Here is a 21,632-nt window from a genome sequence, read left to right as displayed (position 1 = left end):
GGGCCATGCAAAACAAAGCACACGTTGCGACAGACATGTTGCCAAGCGTACCTGTTGTGTATTGGTCTCTCTTCTGGCGCCACTGAGGAACAAATACAGTGATCTCCCTGTGGCCCCGCCTCCAAAATGTTTCCACTGCAAGCGCTATCCCTCGACAGGAGAAGAACCGATTCAGGCCGTGACTAAAGAGAAACACCATGTGATGACAATAAGGAACAGAATTGGAAAATGCTAACCAAAAATGGCTTTACAGTTGGAATTAAACAGTATGGAGCCATTTGTAAATTACTGCCAGGTGTGCGTGTCTGCACGTAAACTCACGCCATAGCCACATTGCTGCCGTCTATGATGATATGACGGAGCTCCGGTCGTCCCGGCTCATTGGGTAGTTTCAGTGTGTAAAGAGTTTTTAATGATTGGTGGAAACGAGCCAAGCCGGTCACCGGGGGGGCCTGGGAATTGTTTGTAGAGGGGTTCCTCGCTCCGCTGTTTTGGAAGCCCACGTGACCGATCGTCTGATACAGCGAAGGCCGGCCCGCGGTGAGAGATGACTGTAGAGGACCATGAAGTCCGTTATGAAGCGAAAAAGAAAGAAGGGACACAAGCATGATTACACTTCACGTAATACATACATTTGGGGTGGATGCCACAGAGGTGGTGCTGGCCGCCAGCCACTGGGACGAGCTGCGCAGTGCTGTTACGCTCTCAACTTTCATCGATCCGCCCAAAGTCCGAGTCCCGCTTCTTGACAGGGGATCCCTCTGCGACATGCTGCCACCTCCCCTTGCTAAGTAGTCCGTTCTGGATCCAGTCTGAGTGTCAGCATGTGCCATTGTCACTTTGGATGTTCGACTGTCTGCTGTTTTGATACTGGTGACGGCGACGTCATCGTCATCATCAATGGTAATGACCTCATAGTTGCCAGCTCCTCCTTGGGCACTAGAGCTCCTCTTGATGGTGATGGCCTGTAAATCAATGCAGAGCATATATTAAAGACAGTACAACCTTTGATTCTATTACCGTATTTTTCGGACTATAAGGCGCACTTAAAATCCTTTCATATTCTCAAAAATCGACAGTGCGCCTTATAACCCGGTGCGCCTAAAGTACGGAATAATTTTGATTGTGCTTACCGACCTCGAAGCTATTTTATTTGGTACATGGTGTAATGATAAGTGTGACTAGTCGATGGCAGTCACACATGAGATACACGTAAACTGCAAGATGATGCCAGTAAACACCAAAACTTTAAATGTTCCATTGAGAATATAGAACATTACACACAGCACTCAAAAATCTGTCAAAATGTTTTAGTACGACTTCGGTGAGCCATGATGGATTGTCGGCGCATTAAACACACAAGTATTATGGTGCGTGTATAAGGACCGCAAATTGGCACCTATTAGCAGACATTTTGTTTCGCAATATTATGCAAAACCAACTTTTCTTACCTTCTGGTGCATGTTGATCTGTATTTGGGATCTGCATAAGTACTGAAAATTTGCATTCATCCGCCATTGTAGTCTGTGACTACTCCGTAGTCGATAAGCTTCTTCTTTTTCTCTACCTTCTTATTACGTGGCATTCATCTTTCACTGTTGCCATTTCTAATATAAATTAGCGTAAAGTTCTTACTTATATCTGTCAGTAGACTAGCTATCAAAGCGCTAAAAACTGTAGTGGGTTTACATAATTCACCCACGGAACTTTAGTTATTAGAGGCTTCCGGTCGGACGTTTTTTCACGGGACACATTTCCGGCGTTGTTGCACTAGTGAGCCACGGATGAGGAGATGCTGCTCCGTTATTGATCGAAGTAAAGTCTGAATGTCATTAAAACAGTTAGCTCCATCTTTTGACACTTCTTCCACTCCCGTCCTTGCACGCTACACCGCTACAACAAAGATGACGGGGAGAAGACGCTGCCAAAGGTGAGCCACGCAAATAAGACCGCCCACAAAACTGCACGTCCTGAAGAGATGCTCAGAAATCGACTTGAAGATGATCTGTAAAACATCATCTATGCAACATTTTGACCAAAGAACCACCATTACATGTTATGTAGACCACAAAGAAGTCTTTTACATTTAGAAAAAAATCATAATATGACTCCTTTAATGCGCCCTATAATCTGGTGCGCCTTTTGTATGAAAATAAACCTGAATAGACCCGCTCACCGGCAGTGCGCCTTTTAATCCGGTGCGCCCTATGGTCTGAAAAATACAGCAACTGTTCACATTATTACCGTCAAAAGTTGCAACAGATATTTTTTAGAAGAAATACAGTGGAACCACGCTTTACGAACCCCTCAATTGGCAAACTTTATTGGTTTACGAACTTTTGTGCAGAGTCTAATGTGCCTCAGTGTGTGAACCATGTGTCTGTGCACGAACGCTTCAGTCATTCATTCATTGTTTATTCTGCTGGCAGCCATTTTGTGCTTGCATTGAAGAGATTGAGGAAGCCAGCCTCCCACCGCAGAAAGTCTCCAATTGTGAGGAGAGAGGGCTTTTTTTTTCCACAGGAGGAGGAAACTTCCTAATTTAAGCGTGTGGTCCAGCACACACAGCCTTTATTCCCCGTCCCCTTCGGAGCGCATTCTTCTCTATCGCTCAGTGGCCTGCTCAGCACACAGCCCCTCCCATTCAAAATACTTCTAGTTCCAGAAGGAACAACTGGGAATTGATTTTTCATTTTACATGTTTATTATTGTAGCAATATGGTTGTTAAGGTTTATTGTGATTTGTGAGACCACCAGCGAGACTTCTGTGTGTGTCCTCTATATACCATACCAACTTTATTTATAAAGCCCTTTAAAGACAAGCACAGTTGAAAAACAAAGGACTGTACACCACAAAGAAATGGAGGCAAAGGACAGACTAAAAAATAACATTTAAAACAGAAATAAAAATACACATTTAAAAAGCAAATATAAATTACCCTAAGAACAGTTTGTTAGATAAAAACAGTTTAAAAGTTAAAAACAGTTCAAAAAGTTAAAAGCTAAAAACAGTTCAAAGTCTCATGCTGGGTTAAAAGCCAGTGAATAAAAATGGGTTTTAAGAAGGGTCTTAAAAATAGCCAAAGAAGGGGCCTGTCTCACATGGAGAGGGAGATCGTTCCAGAGTTTGGGACCCGCAACAGAGAAAGCTCTGTCCCCTCTGAGCTTGCGCTTTGTTTTGGGTACCTCCAGGATCAGCTGATCAGCTGACCTGAGGGACCGGGTGGGGGCATAGAGGTGGCGCAGCTCAGAGAGGTACGGTGGGGCAAGACCACGTAAGGATTTAAAAACGAGTAAGATAATTTTAAAATGGACTCTAAAAGACACAGGCAGCCAGTGGAGGGAGGCTAAAACAGGAGTAATGTGCTCTCTTTTAAATGGGCCGAGCTTGTCCTTGTCATTGTTTTGACCTGTTAATAAAGAGACAGTTGATCCATCACTTCCTTGTTAAGTTTGTTTGATATACACTACTGCAGGGCTCGCCAACCCGCGGCTCTTTGGCTGGTTTTATGCGGCTCTTAACTCTATTAGAGAAAAAATAAATACAATTTAAAAAATCTATTAGTGCCCACGAGGTGTAGACGCGACAAACTCTTTGATGTCGGAGGCCCATGTTGTCGTGTTACTGTACTGTAATATATCTACTGACCCTGGCATTCGCCGAGACGAAAAACACGACATTTCCCAAAATGCAGCGCGACCGAGACACACGGCCGTTTCGTTGACTTCCGCTCAGCACAAATAGGGCGTTTTCTTAAAATGTAGCCTGTAAAACACCGTGGCGTTCAACATGAGGCCTCTTCTATCGGCCGTGATCGTGATAAAAAAAAAGGAAATACTTGGATTACAATACTCAGATTACTTTTTTCGCCCGGCTTAAGCCGGTTTGAGTTGCACATAAGCAATGCATACGTTAGATGAGTGTGAACACCGGTGAGCTCACTAGAAAATGTTTCAAAATACACCCTGGCTGGACTTTAGATAAAACTGTCACCAAGTTTTGAGTAAATTATGTGCATTCAAGTAAATCATTTAAAAAAAAAATTCCATTCTGACAATAAAATTGCATTTGTATCCACATAGTTGTTTTTAAGTTAAGTTAAATTATGCAAGAGAGTAATAACCTGTGATTGTCTAGGATGCAGACATTGAGGTTTTTTTTTTTAAATTAGATGACTAATGAATGAATAATGAATAATGATGAATAATCTTTTACTTGTATATTTTCAAATTTAAATGTTTGTTATGGCTTTAAAAAACAAAAACAAATGAATAAATAGAGCTAAAGGCAGCAAAAAAAGAGTACCGGTATATGTTAAAACTAATATAAAAAAACCCAGAAATAATTTTCTTTAAATACAGTACAGGCCAAAAGTTTGAACACACCTTCTCATTTCAATGCGGTTTCTTTATTTTCATGACCATTTACATTGTAGATTGTCACTGAAGGCATCAAAACTATGAATGAACACATGTGGAGTTATGTACTTAACAAAAAAAGGTGAAATAACTGAAAACATATTTTATATTCTAGTTTCTTAGAAAAAATAGCCACCCTTTGCTGTGATTACCGGTACTGATTTGCACACTCTTGGCATTCTCTCGATGAGCTTCAAGATGTAGTCACCTGAAATGGTCTTCACTTTACAGGTGTCATAGTTTTGATGCCTTCAGTGAATAGTCATAAATCATCATAAAAATAAAGAAAACACATTGAAATGAGAAAGTGTGTCCGAACTTTTGGCCTGTACTGTATATGGATAATGTTTATGTAGACCTTTTATTTAAATTTTTTATTGATGTCACCTGCCCCTCCACCCTGGGACCTCATTAGCGCAAGCAAATTGCCAACCTTTGGAAAACACGATCATTATTTGTGAATAATAAATTGGTATTTCAGTATTAAGAAATATAAATGTGATCATCATTCTGGCCACGATCGTGCAGCCCTTGCCACAATAGAATGCAATTCTGTGGCAAACACATGTCACTATCCAGCCCATAAGATGTAAACACAAGCCACGTTTGTCTTTTACACTCAAAACCATGGCTAATCAACCTTGACTGTACTAGTTGTTGTAAAGATGGCTCCAAATAATGTTACCTGTTGAGTGCTGGTCTCGCTTCCACTGCACTGCCTCCGATGGCCCAAGCCGTTACTGCTGGCTCCATGCTGGCTGGGTTTAATGTTCTCTTTGGACCTGCCTGGCTCCCGTTCCTTCTCTACAGAGGAGGACGGTAACGTGGAGGAGGCTGAGGGAAGGTCAGAGGGGCGCCCATTGTTCAGTTTAGTGTCTTTTGTTCCCCTTTTCATTCTTTCCTCACAAATCTTTGTTTCTGCCACGATTTTCTCAAGAATGAGGAAGGTGTCTTCCAGCTGTCCCGTCTTTCTGATGACACGCTCCACAACTTCCTCCTGGTAACCCATGGATCTAAAAACATAAATATGAATTCAAACTCTGCAATAGTTTGGTGAAATACAATTAAAATAAATAGAATGTGATGTTCACCTGAAGAAATTGACCAAGCACCGCAGGTTGGTTTCCGGGCTGACTGCCTCATTGTCATCTGCGATACCCTCACTCGGGTCCAGCATTACGGTGCCAGCGACAGTGTTTGCTTTAGCTGAAGAAGAGGAGTACAGTGTCGATGAAGCAGACGGTGTTTTGGATCGACCGCTACTACTGCCACTGTGGTATTCTCTGTCCCGGTGTCGCTCTCTGTCCCTCGACCGCTCAGGAGACTCGTCTCTTCGCTCCAGAGAGTACTGTCTCTTTGTGTCCCGAGGTTCGCTCTCAGAAAAGCGCCGCTTGTGCGAAGGCCTGGTGCCATTCAGCAGGACGGCTTCAGGACCCAAACCAATGCCGCCTCCTGTTGTCGCGGCTGTTGCTAATACCGCTTTTGCCGCACCCTCTCCAAAAGTCTTTGTTCCTCTGTCCTCGAAGCTGGTGTCGAGGATGCGGATGGAGAGCTCCGTCACGGGGGTGCTACTCTGTGAGCGGTCCTGGTCGATCTCCGCAATACTCGGATGAAGGTTCTGGTTCAGATGAGCCTGAGAGACACAACACAATCAGTACATTTGAAGACAAGGATTGTTAGAGCCTTTGTGGAAAATACCCTATAAAATCACAAACCAGAGAGTGTGTATTTAAACTGGTAGGACTGTGAGCCAATCCTAATAACTCTTCTTTCAGGGCACTGGGCAGCAGAAGAAGCTCCATGGTGTACTTATCATCTCTTTCTTCAACAAAGGACTTGAACGCCCGTTTCACCCCTTGCTCTCGGTCACTGAGTAGACTTCGTTTCTCCTGTAATGAAGGACAAAGAGGCAGACTTTTAGACATTGACCCAAAGCAAAGTCGTTAGCCTTCCAAGAAGGTCAAGTTGATTTGATTACATTTTTTATTCAGTTGAAGGCCAGAAATAGTGTTTTAAAGGGGAGCTACGATGATTTTAATCTACAGTACAGGCCAAAAGTTTGGGCACACCATCTCCTCATTCGATGCGTTTTCTTTATTTTCATGACTATTTACTTTGTAGATTGCCACTGAAGGCATCAAAACTATGAATGAACAAATGTGGAGTTATGTACTTGACAAAAAAAGGTGAAATAACTGAAAACATGTTTTTTATTCTAGTTTCTTCAAAATAGCCACCCTCTGCTCTGATTACTGCTTTGCACACTCTTGGCATTCTCTCGATGAGCTTCAAGCACACCTGTGAAGTGTAAACCATTTCAGGTGACTACCTCTCAAGAGAATGCCAAGAGTGTGCAAAGCAGTAATCAGAGCAAAGGGTGGCTATTTTGAAGACTCTGGAATATAAAACATGTTTTCAACTATTTCACCTTTTTTTGTAAAGTACATAACTCCACATGTGTTCATTCATAGATTTGATGCCTTCAGTGACAATCTACAATGTAAATAGTCATGAAAATAAAGAAAACACATTGAATGAGAAGATGTGTCCAAACTTTTGGCCTGTACTGTATATGTTGAAGTCGTCACCGCAATTTTTTCCTAGACACTTGTATATACACAACTCATTGTTGTGTATATTACTGCTGTCCATCACTAATTATTTAATACACGGTGCCAACCAAACTGCAATTCAAGCTCTGCCTTCTCTCTCCGAGTCGAAACTCTAGTCTTCTGTTCCTAGCCCATAACACCCCATTTACTTTACATTGATTTGTAGCACGTATAGGTTACACACTGTTGAAAATAAACTTCATAAACATTATGTAGATATCACCTGTTCACAATATAAGGTACACCTGCACATTCGCCGATCGATTCAGGTGCTGCATAAAATAAGCTGTTCTTAGCAGCATTTATGTCACTGCATATGGCACGTCTATGTTAAGTAACTTTAGGGATTACTATATTACTTAAATTGTTTACTTTTTTAAATAGGTTAATATTGGCCTGTGGTTTGCTGGATGTTCAAGAGAACGGGTGATGAAATGCGGTAGCTGTGGTAGAGAGTAATGCTCATTCAATTCAAACTAATTCTTAATGGCGTGCATGACTGAGGGACTTTTGAGGAGGAAATATTGTTGTTAAAAACTTTAGAGTCATGTTGCTTCCTTCTTAAGAGTCCTCCTTGACTGACCCAAAAGATACCGATATTCGGTATACATCTACATGCCTATATAGCATGTATCTTACTGACATGGTCATTTCTACCTCTACTTGGTCACATAAAAATTATCATCTGCACACAAAGAAGCACAGAGCAGTGATTAAATGATGTGTTAATTCTGACTGGTGAATTTGTACTCTTTCGAGTGCTTTCTAATATGAAAGTTTGTGGAATATTACTATGAAGGAGCGATTGCAATCCAGTCTGCTGTGTGTGTTCACCCCTACACTCCAACTCAGCTGTTGAGTTACGGGAAACACTTCAGCGTCTTGGAGGTATTCACTCTGTTACAGCAAAGCCTACACCAAACAATCATCATTTTTTAAAGATAAACACACCTGGAAAAGTGCAACAAACTGCTGAACTCTGCTCTGCGCCATGACTACAGACTCAGCGCGGCCCAACAACCGCAGGCGTCCAGGCTCAGTGACCAAAACCTCTGCACTTGTGTCCCGCATGAGTCTGTCTAAAAAAAGGCCCCGGGCTCCAGCAAAGATACAGTGCATGTCCACTGGGTACCGCTCTTCTTTCTTCAGTTCTGGGTCACACAGTCCCCGGACGTACTCCTATGCAACATTAAGAAAAACAGAGGAAAGTGGCATCAAATTAATGCAAAGAAGGCATCATAAAGAACAGTGGAGGAGGGAGATTTCTACTGTTTACCAAATACATTGTCTTAACCCTTGTGTAATGTTCATATTGTTGTTACTCAGCCAGCGTTTGTGGGTCTGATGGACCCGTTGCATTTTGTGGCTTTTAATGCCTCACAATCAAACACTTTTATGTTAAAATACTGAACTGATGTTTACCTTATCCCAATAAACATCTGTTTACCTTATCCCAATAAACATCTGTTCAGTATTTTAACATAAAAGTGTTTCATTGTGAGGCATTAAAAGCCACAAAATGCAACGGGTCCATCCGACCCACAAACGCTGGCTGAGTAACAACAATATGAACGTTGCACGGAAAATTTCTCTGCCAGTTTCTGCATCCCACAGGGATTCTTCTTTTGTGTTTCTGCACCTGCGGTTCCCACACAAGGTTGCAACATTGTTTGTCAACACTGTCTGCTCTCATTTTCTCGCACATTTGACCCTCTGATGTTCTGTGTACCTACTCTGTCCTCCTCCTGTCTTGGCCTGCTGTGTGTGTGTGTGTGTGTGTGTGTGTGGCTGCATGTGGTACACAGAACATCATATTCATGTGTAGGGGGGGTGTATGGTGTGTGGTCATTAAATATGTATTCGGATATATGTTCTTCACAGAAAATGAGCCTAAGTCAGTGAGTCTCAGTTTGAAAAATGTATTAATTGTGTCATTTTTCTTTAAATAAAAAATGAAAACGGGTCCCACAGACCCGAACACCGCACAATATGAAGAATATGGAGTATAATTTATTTGTGGCGGTCCACACAAACAAATTGACTTTTCATTATTTTTTTTGATGTTTTTTTGGCAGATGGGACATTCCTATGTCAATTCGACAATTACACCACCCCCCGCAATCCACTGCCACCACTAGTGATTTATGCTGCCGATTCAAATCGTCCATTAGTGAAATCAGTCGATACCAATACCTTTCACATCGATTAACTGTACATTTTTCAGTATATTTGTGGTGAGTGCTACTGACAGTTAACAACCTAATATTTATACTAGTTTTTTTATATTTTTATTTCATACAATTGTTTGATGACAATTAAGTCCATAGTACACAATACCTAATCAAAACTAAAAATTACTATCTCTTACTCATTTAAATCCTTTGGTTGTTGCCCCCAATGTCCTCCCGTGTCCAGGGAATTATTTCCTGAATTTGTAAACATGAAAAAAAAAAAAGCAAGACTTCCTGAAGCACTTTATGTTTTGTGTTGTTTCAAGCTAGCTTAGCGATTAGCAGTGATACTGATACTTAAGATGTTAAGAAATGTAGCTTATGGAGGTGATTATATGAACTAAGCTGGTAAACCGCCTGTCAGTCAAGTGATCAAAGATAATTTACAAAACCCACAACCAGTGAAGTTAGCACATTGTGTAAAAGGTGAATACAAATAGAATACAATGATCTGCAAATCATTTTCAACTTATATTCAATTGAAAAGACTGCAAAGACAAGATACTTAATGTTCGAACTGAGAAACCTCATTTTGTTTTGCAAATAATCATTAACTTAGAATTTAATGGGAGCAACACATCGCAAAAAAGTTGGCACAGGGGCATTTTTACCACTGTGCTACATGGCCTTTCCTTTAAACAACACTCTGGTAACTGAGAAGACCAATTTTTGAAGCTTTTCAGGCGGAATTATTTCCCATTCTTGCTTGATGTACAGTTTAAGTTGTTCAACATTTCGGGGTCTCCGTTGTTGTAGTTGACGCTTCATAATGCGCCACACATTTTCAATGGGAAACAGGTCTGGACTACAGGCAGGCCAGTCTAGTACCCTAACTCTTTTACTTTGAAGCCATGCTGTTGTAACACGTGGCTTGGCATTGTCTTGCTGAAATAAGCAGGGGCGTCCATGAAAAAGACCTTGCTTGGATGGCAACATATGTTGCTCTGAAACCTGTATGTACCTGTCAGCATTAACGGTGCCTTCACAGATGTGTAAGTTACCCATGCCTTGGGCACCAATACACCCCCATACCATCACAGATGCTGGCTTTTGAACTTTCTCAGTCTTTTTTGCCACTTGTGCCAGCTTTTTTGAAACATGTAGCGGGCATCAAAGTCCAAATGAGGTAATATTTGCAAAAAATAACAAAGTTTACCAGTTCGAACGTTGAGTATCTCGTCTTTGCAGTCTATTCAATTGGATATAAGTTGAATAGGATTTGTAGATCATTGTATTCTGTTTTTATTTACCATTTACACAACGTGCCAACTTCACTGGTTTTGTAGAAGCACTGAATACTGCTACTTTCACAGCTAACGGGGTACGCAAGGGTCAGTTTAAGGGTTTAATTCAGTCATTTCCATAAAATAAGATACACACAATGACATTAAGGGTGGATGCAGTTTTTCAGCTGTGCCCTAATCAAAATCTAATTAATTGGCCACGTTTGTTTATAACACAAGTAATTTGACCTGGTAGACTTTTTCTTTTAGTTTATTTCGAACATGAACACACTTACAGTATAATACATCACACAATTTCATATCATCTCACTTTACATCATATCCGAAAAGGAATAGGAAGAATCAAAGCTTATTTAATCCTACCCCTTTCCCACTTCAGAGCGTTTACAATTATATAGAATCATTTACTGACCTTTTTATGTAATAAAATAACATCTGTGAATTAGTATACACAACAGTTTTGTAGTATAAAATTAATTAATTCAGTCATTATTAACATACTGACTGACTGACACGCCTCGCACACACTCATTCAGGGAATCTCCTGGCTCTGGAAATGTTTGATGAATCAGCAGCTGGTTAATCAGGTACCTTGATGCAGGTTTCTCGTGTCACATGTCTGTATTGCAATTGGTGCACCCACAAAAGCGCATTTAGTGCTGAGGATTTGAAATGACTCAACCATGACTCAGCAGGACAGAAAGAAAGGTTTCAGTCTACAAGAGACGCTGATGTCACGTTTTCGGGCATGTCTGTCACAATAAAGGAAGTAAACTAAAATGAGTAATTAGTGTCTAAACTAATACATTTGGTGCCAGTGGATTTGTAACTGCTTGAATATTTTTGTTTGAAGTCAAAGTAGGGTTGCACGGTATACTGCTACCAATACAAGTACCGTGGTACTCATGAATTAAAAAAGGTACTACACTGCCTTTGAAAAATACTGGTACTTTTTGCTCATGCGCCTGAGTCGACACAACGCACAGACCACTTGCAAGCGGAAACAGCAAGGAGAAAGAGGTAGGAGGTAGAATGGACGTGTTTTGGCTTTAAAACTAACGATAAAGGTGGAGCTATAAACACTGGAGCCTTCAAGCAACAGATGGTTTCCTCCCCAGATTAGTGCCTCGGAGGTGTAAAGATAATTCCTGCGACTTCATTCCTGATGTGTGCCATGCACTATCAAGTGTGTGCCTTTGCAAATCATGTCCAACCAACTGAGTTTACCACAGATGGACTTCAATTAAGCTGTGGGAACATCTCAAGGATGAGCAGTTAAAATAGGAAGCACCTGATCTCCTTTTTGAGCTGCATGGCAAGGCTGTGAATACTTATGTACATGTGATTGCTTATTTTTATTTTTTTTTAATAAATGTGCAAAAAAATTCAACAACAAAAAAAGCCATTTCACATTGTCATTGTGAGGTATTTTGAGTATAATTTTGAGGACACATATGAATGTATTCTGTTTTGCAATAAGGCTGTAACACAACAAAATGAGGATTAAGTGAAGCTCTGTGAATATTTTCCAGATGCACTGTACATTTTTTATTGCAATCAAAGAACAATGTTGTCATTAAATAAGATAGTAAACATACTAGACAACTTCTTATTTCGGTCGTAAGTAAGCAACTGGGTTACAAGGGCCCATAATTTGGCTGCATTCTATTATGTCAAAATTATGAGGGTCAAGTGGTCGAAAATTCGATTATTAATCTACTTGTACTTTTAATGTTAATATCTGCTTACTTTCTGTTTTAACATGTTCTATCTACACTTTAAATGTAATAATCAACTATTCTTCTGTTGTTTGGATACTTTACATAATTTTTGGGTAATACGAGAAATGTTGGTATAAATTTAATACAGGGTCATACATTGGTTATAATTAAAGTTCCTGTGTCCAGGGGACATATTTACTGACTTTATAAACAAAACAAAAAGACAAAAGATTTTGTGATAATGAAAAATATCAATGTAATCATCATAGTATCGACTATATACTTGGGTATCGATGTCAGCCAGCCCCAAACACGTGTGTCAGAAACAGATTTTTACAACAAATTTCTGCATAAAAGTGATAATATATCATATTTTTAGTGTTTATTACATGTTGCATTCATATTTTGCCGTTTTTTTTTTTTTTTTTTACAATTTTGTTGTGTTTTGCTTGATTGTAAAAGATGTCTATGGAGGAGCTGGTCTGAGAAGTAAAAGAGGAGCAATGTTCATTTGTTGTTAATACTCAATTTTTTATTGTTCATGGTTAATATTGTGAATCCCACTTTCTTTATTTTCATGTACATTTTGGGTGTCCCATTCAGTAAAAAACTGTAAAATTCCATTCCGATTTTTTAGAGGTGGTCTGTCATGACTTTTTTAGAATTCCATCAAACATTGTGACTTTTGTATTAGTGTTCCTGGAAAAAAAGGGACCCAAACACACATACAGCACAGCAGATTTTTACAGTATATATAATTTATACACACATACACATTGGCCCCCCAGACACATTTTTTCTCTCAATGTGGCTCCCCGAGTCAAAATATTTGCCCAGCTCTGACATAGACAGTTATGAAACTACACTTGTGTGGATGGAGATCATTTTAACCCCAAATATGTGTTTTCGAAACTCTCCGTGTTCGTGTGAACATGGCCTAAAGTGTCGTCAAAGTGTGCAGTTTTTGTTTAAAGGGGAACATTATCACAATTTCAGAAGGGTTAAAACCATTAAAAATCAGTTCCCAGTGGCTTATTTTATTTTTCGAAGGTTTTATCAAAATTTTACCCATCACGCAATATCCCTAAAAAAAGCTTCAAAGTGCTTGATTTTAACCATCGTTAAATACACTCGTCCATTTTCCTGTGACGTCACATAGTGATGCCGATACAAACAAACATGGCGGATAGAACAGCAAGTTTATAGCGACATTAGCTTGGATTCAGACTCGGATTTCAGCGGCTTAAGCGATTCAACAGATTACGCATGACAGCCAGCGACACGGGAGAAAGCGAGGACGAATTCGGCGATCGCCTTCTAACCAACGATTGGTATGTGTTTGTTTGGCATTAAAGGAAACTAACAACTATGAACTAGGTTTACAGCATATGAAATACATTTGGCAACAACATGCACTTTGAGAGTGCAGACAGCCCAGTTTTCATCAATTAATATATTCTGTAGACATACCCTCATCCGCACTCTTTTCCTGGGGGTCTGGCGGCAGATTTCTTTGACTTTATCGTTGGAAATGCATCTGCTTTGAGTGTCGCAGGATATCCACACATTCTTGCCATCTCTGTCGTAGCATAGCTTTCGTCGGTAAAGTGTGCGGAACAAACGTCCAATTTCTTGCCACTTTTGCATCTTTGGGCCACTGGTGCAACTTGAATCCGTCCCTGTTCGTGTTGTTACACCCTCCGACAACACACCGACGAGGCATGATGTCTCCAAAGTACGGAAAAGAGTCGAAAAAACGGAAAATAACAGAGCTGATTTGACTCGGTGTTTGTAATGTGTTTGAGAAAATGGCGGATTGCTTCCCAATGTGCTCCGAGAGCGAATAATAGAAAGGCGTTTAATTCGCCAAAATTCACCCATTTAGAGTTCGGAAATCGGTTAAAAAAATATATGGTCTTTTTTATGCAACATCAAGTATATATTGACGCTTATATAGGTCTGGTGATAATGTTCTCCTTTAACTAAAATAGGGAGTTTTGTCAATGTGAGAACCAATTAGTCATGTTTACATTGTTTCTTATGGGGTACTCTGCTTCACTATGCAACCATTTTAGTTTGCGAACCACTTAAGTTTGTAAATCGAGGTTCCACTGTAGTGACACATCAGACATATAATGACGTTTACATTGCCTTTAAAATCAGCGCACACTTACAGTGCATACGGAGAGTACCGTATTTTCCGCACTATAAGGCGCACCTAAAAACCACAAACTTTCTCAAAAGCTGACAGTGCGCCTTATAACCCGGTGCGCTTTATATATGGATAAATATTAAGATTCATTTTCATAAAGTTTAGGTCTCGCAACTACGGTAAACAGCCGCCATCTTTTTTCCCCGTAGAAGAAGCGCGCAGTGCATGCTGGGATATGTGACGTTTCATTTCCATTTGTGTGTTTATGTAAAGACCCCAAAATGGCTCCTATTAAGTGTGTTGTCTGTCTAATTATAAATAATGCAGACGAGGCGTGTTAACTGAGTTCTCAACGTTTTCTCACAGCGTGCTCATAACCACATTCGAACTCCCAGCATACAACAACGCTTCTCAGGGCTACCGCGCATGCTCGTAACTATCGTTGCATGCTGGGTAGTGTAGTTGTTATATTTGCTAGCTCATAACAGCACATTGAGAGACACGCTTACGCGCTTAATTCAATACTCGCCGTCATTCCGGGTGGATTGACAAAAGACCTCCAGCCGCTAGATATTGGTGTCAACAGGGCATTCGAAGCTAGACTGCTAACTGCTTGGGAACTTCTCAGGGCTACCGCGCATGCTCGTAACTATCGTTGCATGCTGGGTAGTGTAGTTGTTATATTTGCTAGCTCATAACAGCACATTGAGAGACACGCTTACGCGCTTAATTCAATACTCGCCGTCATTCCGGGTGGATTGACAAAAGACCTCCAGCCGCTAGATATTGGTGTCAACAGGGCATTCGAAGCTAGACTGCTAACTGCGTGGGAACAATGGAAGACAGAAGGCGAACACACCTTCACTAAGACGAGGAGGCAGCGCCAGACGACGCCAACATCTGCCAGTGGATCGTAAATTTGCCCAACTTTTCACTTCGGACACCGAAGACGAAGGATTTACGAATGAAGAATAACTTCAGAAAGTGAGCGCTATGTTTATTTTGTGTGTTGTGACATTAACGTTCGAGCAACATTATGTTGCTATTGCTCTGCACTATTTTGAATTTTACTATGTTTGTGATTGCACATTTGCGTACATTTTGGGAGTGAACAGAGTTGTTAGAACGCTGGTTTTTAATATATTATTAAAGTTTGACTGACCTATCTGACTGTTTTTTTGACATTCCCTTTAGCGCAGCGTAGGCGCGGCTTATAGTCCGGGGCGGCTTATTGGTGGACAAAGTTATGAAATATGTAATTCATTGAAGGTGCGGCTAATAATCCGGTGCGCCTTATAGTGCGGAAAATACGGTATTCACGGTGTTTCAGTTTCCCCACATTTTACTATGTTGCATCCTTATTCCAAAATGGAATACCATTTTTTTGTCCTCAAAATTCGACACAAAACACCCCACAGTGACAATATGAAAACGTTTTTTTGAGCTTTTTGAAATTGATAAAAAAAATTTTAAAAACTAAGAAATCACATGTATTCACAGCCTTTCCTCAATACTTTGGTGATGCACCTTTGGCAGCAATTACAGCCTCAAGTCTTTTTGAATATAATGCCACAAGCTTGACACCTTTCTTTGGGCAGTTTCGACCTATTCAACTGGCGGCCCGCGGATCACATGCAGCCCGCTAAAGCTTTAAATTTGGCCTGCCAAACAATATCCAAATAGGCTTGGTGAAACCATTCAAAACAGGGTTGCTCATGTATGCAGTACTCCCGCCACCCCGCAGGGTGCAACAGCGAAAGAGAAAAAAGGGGCCTCCATGTTGGGGTTTAACAAAAACCCATACATACCGATCAATACCTACTTTTTGACTCACACCACCCACTGGAGCACAAACTGGGCGTTGTCAGAACCCTACGACACAGAGCTGATAATGTTCCTACCCGCCCACAGGCCAAACAGAAAGAGCATAGGCATTTAAGGGAAGCCCTCAACACATGTGGTTTCCCCAGGTGGTTGTTTGTGAAACGTGCATCTAGTTCCGGAAATAACAAGTACAGTGGATGACGAGGGAAATGGTGACAGACGCAAAACTATTGTCTTTCCATATGTATCAGGTCTATCCGAGAAACCTGGCATTACTTTTAACCAACACAACATCCCAGGGTTCTGAAGGTGAACAGAATGACATATGTGCCATTTGTTTACAACTGAATGGAATGCGAACGTGGGTGATTCCGACAATTTTAGACTAGTAGTAGTCAATCCACAGCGATTCCTCTGCCACACATTACCTCAATGCTAACGAGGGGAAGTGTTGTTGGCACCACAGCGGCCACCACAGTGTATATGTTTTGTTTTTATTTATTTTTTTGTAGCTGTATGTAGAAATGGCTGGTTGCATCAGCTCTGCTCTTTTAATGTCTTTAATGTCCTTGGTTTTCTTTGATGTTTGATGTTTTCCTCTTACACACATGCATATATGTGCTATGGCTATGAGTTGTTTTCCCTTGGCCTCAATCTGGACTCCCTCTCCAGGGGCCCAGGCTTAGACTGAACAGGTTTGACACAGTGGCTCCGACAAGCTCCTGCCCCCCCCCGAGACATGCCAGCCAGCCCCGTGACAACTTCAGCGAACCAATCTACGCCCTCCTCACAGCACCCCAACTCCAATGACTACCTCCCCCCATTTAACACCTCACCCTCAGCTTGACGACCACCCCTTCCCCCAACCACCTGAGATCCCCCCAGTGTGTCTGTCTGCAGAATAGGTGAATGCACAGCTAAATAAGCTACAAACAGGCAAGGCCGCGGGTCCTGACAGTGTGAACCTCAGGGTGCTCAAAGCCAGCGCCCTACAGCTGTGTGGTGTGCTTCAGCACATCTTCAACATGAGCCTTAGGCTGCAGAAAGTCCCCCCACTGTGGAAAGCCTCATGCGTGGTCCCCATCCCCAAGTGCACGTGACCCAGCACGTCGAAGGACTACAGGCCCGTTGGCTCTAACCTCCCATATCATGAAGACCATGGAAAGGTTGGTCCTGGAACAACTACGCCCGACGATCAAGCCCCACTTGGACCCACTCCAGTTCGCCTACCAGCCCCGACTGGGAGTGAGGGACGCAGTCATCTACCTGCTGAACAGAGCCCAGACCCACCTAGACAAGCCTGCGAGCAGTGTGAGGGTCACGTTTTTTGACTTCTCCAGTGCGTTCGATACCATACGGCCTGGGCTACTGGGTGTGAAGTTAGAGACTACGCAGGTGGAGGCCCCCTTGGTGTCCTGGGTTGTTGATTACTTGACTGACAGACTACAGTACGTGCGACTGCAGAACTGTGTGTCGGGTCAGCAACACCGTGGCCCCGCAGGGCACAGTCCTCTCCCCCTTCCTCTTCACCATCTACACCACCGATTTCCACTATCAGAGTCCTGCCACCTTCAGAAGTTTTCTGATGACTCTGCGATAGTGTTTATCGAGGATGGTGATGATGAGGAAGGAATACAGGGCACTGGTGGAGGACTTTGTCATATGGTGTGGAAAGAACCACCTCCAGCTCAATGTGACGAAGACCAAGGAGCTGGTTGTGGACCTGGGAAGGAGGAGGAGTACTCCGGCGACCCCCGTTTCCATCGGGGGGGTCGATGTGGACATGGTTGAGGATTATAAATACCTGGGTGTACACATGGACAACAAGCTGAATGGGTCAAAACACGCTGAGGCACTCTACAAGAAGGGACAGAGCCGCCTCTACTTCCTCAGGAGGCTAGAATCATTCAACGTCTGTACAAAGATGATGAATATGTTCTACGAGTCGTTGGTGGCGGGCGCCTTCTTGTACGCCGTGGCCTGCAGAGGCAGGGGACTGAGAGCGAGGGACGCAAACAGGCTGGACAAGTTGGTAAAGAAGGCCAGTAACGTGGTGGGAGTGGAGCTACTCTCTGGTGGTGGTGTCACAGAGGAGAAGTCTAGCAAAGCTCCTAGTCATTATGGACAACACCTCCCACCCACTACACTCGGACCTTGCAGAGAGAATGAGCACATTCAGTGGAAGGCTCAGACTCCCAAAATGCAACACGGAATGACACAGGAGGTCCTTCACACCGACAGCCATCAAACTGTATAATGTATATCTTCCTTCTTGACTGCACTTAAATGTAGAGTATATGTAGAATATATTTATATTATTCACATGTGAATAATGCTGTATGGTATTTATTGTCTATTGTGAGCAAACTGTGGTGCTGAATTCCCCCCAGGGATCAATAAAGTACTTTCTATTCTATTTATGAAATTGTCCAATGTGATATCGAACAGTTTAAAAAAAAATCATTTTACAAAACTGTGACAGTAAAGAACCATGTCTATAATTTTTAAATTATTTTTTATCTCCAGTCTTATATATCAGTACAATTTTAGCTATTTTCATTTTGTTGAGAGTTGTGCCTGTTTGAAATGATAGATTACTGGTACACATTAAGGTCCTGAGATCTCTTCAACAACATGTTTTATTGTTTCCCTATCAATTTTATTACAATCAATTGAGGTCACGGATTTGCAATCATTGACACGTTTAACTATTTCCTCTTATGTCACATTCATGAGGAACATTGAGTTGGGATTTCTATATATGGTTTAGGGCTGCAACTAACAACTAATTTGATAATCGATTAATCTGTCAATTATTACTTCGATTAATAGATTAATAATTGGATAAAAGAGACAAACTACATGTCTATCCTTTCCAGTATTTAATTGGAAAAAAAACAGCATACTGGCACCATACTTATTTTGATTATTGTTTCTCAGCTGTTTGTAAATGTTGCAGTTTATAAATAAAGGTTTATTAAACAAAAAAACAAAACAAAAATTAATTAAAAAAAAAAAAAAGGAGCCTTTGCGCATAACGTAGATCCAACGAATCGATGACTAAATTAATCGCCAACTATTTTTATAATCGATTTTAATCGATTAGTTGTTGCAGCCTTAATATGGTGTCATTGAAGTCCTCAATTGAAACTGGGTCGACTCCTTTCTTCCAAATTTGGTAACAATATTTCAGAAGTAATTATTGAAGTTTTTAACTACTTCCTTCATGTTTTCATTATTTACGTTTATGTCTGAGAAGTATTGGGGGTAATCCCTCAAATAGACTAATCGTGAAGATAATCATTATGTGCAGCCCTATATCCTTATCACAGGAGGCTGCAATATGTATCATGATATACATTTTAGGCCAGGGGTGTCAAAGGTACGGCCCGAGGGCCGGATCAGGCCCACAAACAGGTTTTATCCGGCCCCCTGGGATGCATTTTGCTAAGTATAAAAATGAACCTGAAATTTTTGAACGAAAGAAACAGCTGTTCTAAATGTGTCCACTGGATGTCGCAATAGCAATTCTTTGTATCATTGTATATGATGCTACATGTGTACAAAATAAACCACATGATGTTAGTATATCAGTCAAGGAAAATGGTCAAACTACATAAATAACATACTGTAATTTGATTTTGATATAACTTTTTTTTATCTTGATAGATTGCACTTTAACACTTATGAGTTAACTGATGAACATTATCACATAATTTAATTAGAAAATATAAATAACGACAAAAAAAAAAAGAATACTATTAACCGCAACATGTACCGTATTTTTCGGAGTATAAGTTGCTCCGGAGTATAAGTCGCACCGGCCGAAAATGCATAATAAAGAAGGAAAAAAACATATATAAGTCGCACTGGAGTATAAGTCGCATTTTTGGGGAAATTTATTTGATAAAACCCAACACCAAGAATAGACATTTGAAAGGCAATTTAAAATAAATAAAGAATAGTGAACAACAGGCTGAATAAGTGTACGTTATATGACGCATAAATAACCAACTGAGAACGTGCCTAGTATGTTAACGTAACATATTATGGTAAGAGTCATTCAAATAACTATAACATATAGAACATGCTATACGTTTACCAAAAAATCTGTCACTCCTAATCGCTAAATCCCATGAAATATTATACGTCTAGTCTCTTACGTGAATATTATTTGATATTTTACGGTAATGTGTTAATAATTTCACACATAAGTCGCTCCTGAGTATAAGTCGCACCCCCGGCCAAACTATGAAAAAAACTGCGACTTATAGTCCCAAAAATACGGTAAGTGTAAAAAAACCCCAACAACATTATTATTTGTACAATTTCAGAATGTGCTTGTTCTATTTTTATACAAAGAAAACAATCTGATTTGTACAATTTCAGAATGTGCTTGTTCTATTTTTAAACAAAGAAAACAATCTGAAGTTGTCTTTATTTTTAAGTTATCGTGCCGTGATTTTTACCAGTTCGGCCCATTTGGGAGTACATTTTTCTCCATGTGGCCCCCGATCTAAAATTAGTTTGACACCCCTGTTTTAGGCCATTATCTCCCAACCCCACTAGAAGCTATAACTTTCCATATGCAAGCTTAAATCTTTAACAAAGGCAATACAATAATTGACTTTGATGATTATGATCTGATAATCAAATTCTCAATTATAAACAAAGCAAAACTATACCTCAATGAAAATGCACTCCGTACTCTATACTTCACCTTGGTACTCCCATACCTTACATACTGTGTTGAAGTATGGGGGAATACTTACCACAACACAATTAATCCTCTGATTATATTACAGAAAAGAGCAGTGCGGAATCATTCACAACGTTGTATTTTTTACAACATCTGTTAATGCAATCAAAGTTGCTCAAATTTGATGATTTTGTTAAATATAACACATCAATAATCTTATATAAAGCATTTAACGTTTTTTGATAACACGAGTGCAGGCTCATAATTTGAGAGGCTTTGGATATTTCTCATTGCCGAGAGCTCAAACCACACGTAAACGCTTTTGTGTGTCTGTATGCTGAGTAAAACTATGGAACAAACTGGATTTACAACACAAGCAAAGTCAAACTATTAATCGATTTAAACTATTATACAAACACGGGGTTTGGTTCAAATAGAGAGGAGGGTCTTTTATTTGACCTGCCGTTGTACTCTGTCTCAAAGTGTTAACACATGCTCAATGTTTCCTTACCATTATTGCTATGTTGTCTATTAACATTGTTGGTATGTTCATTCTTCCTACATTGTTGATACAAATTATTGTTACAGTGTAATAATTGTTGCTACCTGTGGTAATGCCACCATGATACAACATTTGTATTATAATCCTTGAACAAAGTAAGAGTGAAACTCATGTGAATAATCACTGAATGGAGAACTGGGGGTGGGATTAAATAAATTATCTTCTTCC

General features: G+C 40.6%; 1 protein-coding gene across 1 annotated transcript in view; it reads right to left on the bottom strand.

Moving 5' to 3' along the window:
• Positions 1 to 21,632, bottom strand: part of n4bp1 (nedd4 binding protein 1) — a 35,933-nt gene that overhangs the window by 8,261 nt on the left and 6,040 nt on the right. The window contains exons 2-8 of the mRNA XM_061970266.2: positions 7,983 to 8,210; positions 6,135 to 6,308; positions 5,511 to 6,052; positions 5,105 to 5,432; positions 633 to 965; positions 322 to 551; positions 52 to 182 (exon numbers count right to left, since the gene is read on the bottom strand). Coding sequence (XP_061826250.1) covers positions 52 to 182; positions 322 to 551; positions 633 to 965; positions 5,105 to 5,432; positions 5,511 to 6,052; positions 6,135 to 6,308; positions 7,983 to 8,210 — 1,966 coding nt within the window. The remainder of the gene's footprint in view (positions 1 to 51; positions 183 to 321; positions 552 to 632; positions 966 to 5,104; positions 5,433 to 5,510; positions 6,053 to 6,134; positions 6,309 to 7,982; positions 8,211 to 21,632) is intronic.

This window comes from Nerophis lumbriciformis, linkage group LG10, assembly GCF_033978685.3.
Source record: "Nerophis lumbriciformis linkage group LG10, RoL_Nlum_v2.1, whole genome shotgun sequence".
Classification (NCBI taxonomy): domain Eukaryota; kingdom Metazoa; phylum Chordata; class Actinopteri; order Syngnathiformes; family Syngnathidae; genus Nerophis; species Nerophis lumbriciformis.
The sequence above is the reverse complement of the archived record's forward strand: the minus strand, read 5'-3'. Positions and strand labels throughout refer to the sequence as shown.